Here is a 4,937-nt window from a genome sequence, read left to right as displayed (position 1 = left end):
CCCAGTTCCTTTCCACGGAGAGTGCCGGTGTTACCTTTTAGGTAATCATTCTCTCTATTTATCCGGGCTTGGGACCAGCACTGACTTGGGCTGGCTTGGCCACCCAGTGGCTAGGTAGGCAATCGAGGTGAAGTTCCTTGCCCAAGGGAACAACGTGCCGGCCGGTGACTCGAACCCTCGAACTCAGATTGCCGTCGTGACAGTCTTGAGTCCGATGCTCTAACCATTCGGCCACCGCGGCCTTATACATATACATACACACGTACATAATCATATACATATATTTATATGCACATAAACATTCACACATGTATATGATAATATATACACTGTTATATATCCATATATCATGTACCTATTTATGCATATGTGATTGGTAAAAAGCCAGCAGCGTAAACACCAGCATAAACAACTTCTATTCTTGTTAATCCTCCCCCCCCCCCTCCCGCCTCGTCCCCCCTCACCCACACTTCCCGCCGACTGTTACGTTCCGTCGATTTCAATGCAAGAGAAGAGCTTTATCCTTCGTCAATCCAAAGTCTCCCCTTGCAAACGGGTATGTAAAGGATGTCCAGGCCTTGGGTTTCCCGTTCGAGCGCCGTCCCTCACAAGCACACTGGAAGGGGAGACTAAACCTAACTGACAATACAAGGTCAGCGCTACTACGCCTAATAAAAACATGATACCACTGTCGCCCAATATAAAATGAGACATATGTTTACATTCTCATGTGTATGTATTATTTCAGATGAAATCGCACATCAATTCAGAAAAAGAAATCGCTGTCGGTCCATACCTGCAATATGATTATTTCCACCATTCAATACCACTTGAACAGTAAGAAGATAAAATACACCCACCGCCAATATCTGTTACTATGGACATTCGGCAAAAAGACAAATAACAGCACAATCAACGGACCAAGAAAAATACCAAATAGCTTGCCACAAAATAGCCTTTTACTCTCTATTGTTTGAAAGCCTGGTTTGCCATGGCAACGAGGCGACAGAAGACCCAGGTGTGTATAGTGATGGGAGTCCGACTAACACTATGTACACTAAGCATAGCGCATGTATCAAAATTCAGTTTCTTCCATAGATTATTTATATATAATCAATCTCAAATCACACTTGCTACTCGCATCACACACATACACACAAGTACCCTTTATCAGCATCGCCCATTGCCACCCTATCAAATCTCAGGTTCCTCTCAAGGTCACTGATATCGTTGACTCTCAATATCATTGCATCATTGTCATGTTCTCGAACACTGCGATAAGATGAGTTACTCATAATTCACCTTTTACAATATTGCCAGATTCTCTTACTTTTCTCAGCCTCTGCTTTGATATCCGGGGTGACTCTCTTTGCGGATCACGCGACGTACTATACAGGCATGACCTAAGCGGGGAGGGAGCATCAAGAGGGTGTTTTTTTAGAGCGGTGACTTGAAGTGCTAAATGTAAGAAGAGCTGCCGGAAAGGGCCCCGTGTTGAAAAGGTGAAGGTGTTACTGAGTGGAGCATGTTTGACGGGAACAAAAAATTGTGCATTACAGTGCCATAAAGATGGTGGGAAATCAGGTATATCGTGAGGGTCTACGTAACACTTAAATTCGTTCGGAAAACAGCAATCGTGGCAAAGACGGTGGATAAGTATATAATAATGATAGTAACAATAGTATGACAATATAATAGTATGTCCACGACAGTATCAACAATATTAATAACAACATCAACACAATTATAACTACGGAAAGAGCTGTAAGGTTCATTTGTTGGAGGCGGAGGTGGTAACACTAACACCGAATGACATCCATGGAAGCGAAAGCCAATGAAGGAAGGACACAAAAACGTACCAGTCACTCACTTTCTCTCTCGTGTCCAATGGGGGAGAGGAAGAGAGGGAAGGGAAGGGGAGAGGAAGAAAGAGAAGAGAGGGGGAGAAAGGGGAAGGGACACTGAGATGGGGAGAAACAGATATGAAGAGAGAGATACAGGAGAGCAGACAAGCAGACTTACAGACAAAGAGAGAAGGGGGGAGAGAAAATTAATGAAGGAAAGAGACTGAGAAAAAAATGAAAATGAAAATGAGTGGCGGCAAGGAAGGAGAGAAAGAGATAGGAAGTGAATAATGATGCTGATGATGAAGTAAATCATGAGAAGCGAATATATATACGGAATGGCCTATACTAGAAAATAAAATCAACAGAAATAAATTCTACCATACGACACTCCAGCATTCTCGCTTTAGTCCCCACAGATGTTATTACTGTTACCTGACGCCCATACTTTATTTTGCTTCCCCTTATTCTGTCCTTTCGTTATGGAAATATTCCGAAATCATATCAACGCCTGATTTATAATTCATTTAATACTAAATTCAACATAGCTGCATTGGCGAGTCATGTTTGTGCATATCTTCATGTCACAAATTAGCAGGCATAACCAACAAGACGCCTTCCCGCATATATTATTGGTGGTAACAATAAACGCTGTGTACATTTTCACATATCACAATGGAAAACACATTTTAAGTATATAGCGTCACCCAGCAGGATACAAGCAGGATGTCTCAACCAATGAAATAATTTTATATGACTAATTAATGAGAGGAAACGATTAACCTGACAATGAACAAAGGTTATTTCTCGAAAAATCCCAATGGTTTGTCCATTATTTCATCAACAAAACCTTTTATTTATTTCTTGTTGCCACTCATGCTATTGTAGTCAGGTGGAATGCAGTAGATAGTGAAGCAGAAGTTTAAAGAAAACGGGATCAAGGGACAGACTACGACGCAGCAAGACAAATAAAAAATAATAATTTAAATATAGAAAACTATGGAAAGAGAATCTCACTAGCCGATCACCTTGAAAACAACCACTAGATTTTATATGTTTGGGTTTCATGTTTTGACGGCCTACAGATATGACGAAGCAAACAGAAACAAGACAAATAGAGGAAGCATGCATGTACACACAATTCATTTTATAATGCTAGCGTCCTTCGCAAAAACCGCAATTGTGAACGAGGTCTCGAAAATACTTTGTAACGAGTCTGTTTTCTTTTAATAATAATTTATTTCTTAATAGAGTCAATGGCATAGATTCAAATAGTTACAATATATTTTACCTTACAAGGCAGTATATACTTTACATCGGAATTTCTAAAAGAATCTGACAAAATAATCCTTTTCGCAATTCTAGAAAAACGCCCAAATTCACAGCCAGATCTTATAAAACAACCTGCCAGCACTACTTGGAGTCGTATTATTATCGCGATCACACCGACTAAATCATTATTCTTGGCTTTGGTATACGACGAAATTTACAAATGCATCATGACCATATTTTCAGCACAAAGCAAAAGCTAAATATATCATAAAAGCATTGGAAACAACTAGAACTAAAAACTGCCCTTTTAGGAAAAAAAAGACTCCCCTCCACCCAAATCTCAGGTGTGTTATATTACGTGGGTCAACTCACCTGTGGTCGACATTATTGCCGACAAAGGTCATGCACACCACGACCATGGCCGGCATGAAGGAACCCCAACATGCGAGGAAAAACACAAACTTCTGGTACTTCCCGAAGGGCCCGAGGACGTCGTTGATCTCCTCGAAGTCCATCGTGTTCTTCTTCGCGGGCTCGTGGCTCTTGGCCAGTTCCATGGCAGCGGGTTTTATTTCACGCGGGGAGGATATTACGGTCGGTCACTTTATGCTACTCCGTCACACTTTCCTTATTGTTTTTTTAGTCTGATGAAGTTTCTATGAGTGATGGAACAAAAGGGAGAGAAACGTAAATATACAAATACAACGGTTGTCCTGACACCGCAATGAATGTAGCCTAAAAATGCCTGATTGAATTGCATCAATAATATGGGCCTTCAAATGGCAAAAACTACCGACTCAGTGAAAGTGCAGACTGGTGCGTAAAAATAAGTTTTCACGAGTTATTTTCCATGGAATGTTAATTCCATGGAAAATTAATTTACACCAACAGAAAAGCTAGTAGATTATAGCTTTGCCAAATTACACCGCAACCGTTCAAAATTTTATAAAGATTTATATCGTAACGAGAAAGCAGGTCAGTTTTACCAATACCCTCTGTACTGTCAACAAGCTATTTGTATCTACTACTGCTAAGACTTTGTATTTAGAAGTAACACAATTTTTATGTTTAAACTTTAGTGGGTGGTTTTCGGCGACATCTATGAAATAAAATTTTGCACTTCTACTTTTAATATACAAAAAACACGAGATTTTGTCACAAATTACTACACAAGTCTTCGAACTAAGCTATAAAATTTGAATTCAAGATTCTCAGGGTTCTAGTAGTCTCATTCAATGGAATTGAACACACTACATTCCAGTTTTAGTTTAGTTTTGTTGGGACTTTACACCTGTCCACAGCTATGCCCTTAATGACATTTACACCACGTATGCCACAACCACTACATCAGGTGTTTCCGACCCGTCTGCTCTGCGATTCCAGGTTCCAAACCAGGGTTACTTGTAGGTTAGGCAGAGGGTGCCCGCTGCTCGATGCTCCTCGGCACCGGAAAATGACATCATGGTTACTGTTTATTCCTTTCTTCATGTTTGTTTAATGTGAAAAAACAGGTGCGGCGATTAAAAACTTCCACAGGATGTTAAAGCATAATTATATTTATATTCACATTTTATTTGTTCGGTAAAGTAAAATGTTTGGAAACACTGCGTGACCACGTATTTAAACCATGCAAATTCATACTCTTTTCCGAAAGTTGATATCACACAGCGAAACATTTCTTTCAGTAACTATATTCAAAAATATTAAGGAAAATCACCATGTAAGTAAATAGTTATGCAACAACTGCATTTACAGCGCAAAACCCGGTACACGCGATCAAAAATTAGCAGTCGGCGGAAGTCAGGACAGCAGCCACGAGCA

The 4,937-nt window shown here is 40.1% G+C and overlaps 1 protein-coding gene across 1 annotated transcript in view; it reads right to left on the bottom strand.

The window, feature by feature from the left end:
• The window catches only part of LOC119575586 (organic cation transporter protein-like), a 44,615-nt gene extending 40,138 nt beyond the window's left edge, over window positions 1-4,477 (bottom strand). The window contains exons 1-2 of the mRNA XM_037923233.1: window positions 4,408-4,477; window positions 3,489-3,772 (exon numbers count right to left, since the gene is read on the bottom strand). Coding sequence (XP_037779161.1) covers window positions 3,489-3,673 — 185 coding nt within the window. The 5' untranslated portion in view covers window positions 3,674-3,772; window positions 4,408-4,477. The remainder of the gene's footprint in view (window positions 1-3,488; window positions 3,773-4,407) is intronic.
• Window positions 4,478-4,937: the final 460 nt, after the last annotated feature.

Source organism: Penaeus monodon, chromosome 7 (assembly GCF_015228065.2).
Source record: "Penaeus monodon isolate SGIC_2016 chromosome 7, NSTDA_Pmon_1, whole genome shotgun sequence".
NCBI classification, from domain to species: Eukaryota; Metazoa; Arthropoda; class Malacostraca; order Decapoda; family Penaeidae; genus Penaeus; species Penaeus monodon.
This window is presented reverse-complemented; position numbering and strand designations above follow the sequence as displayed.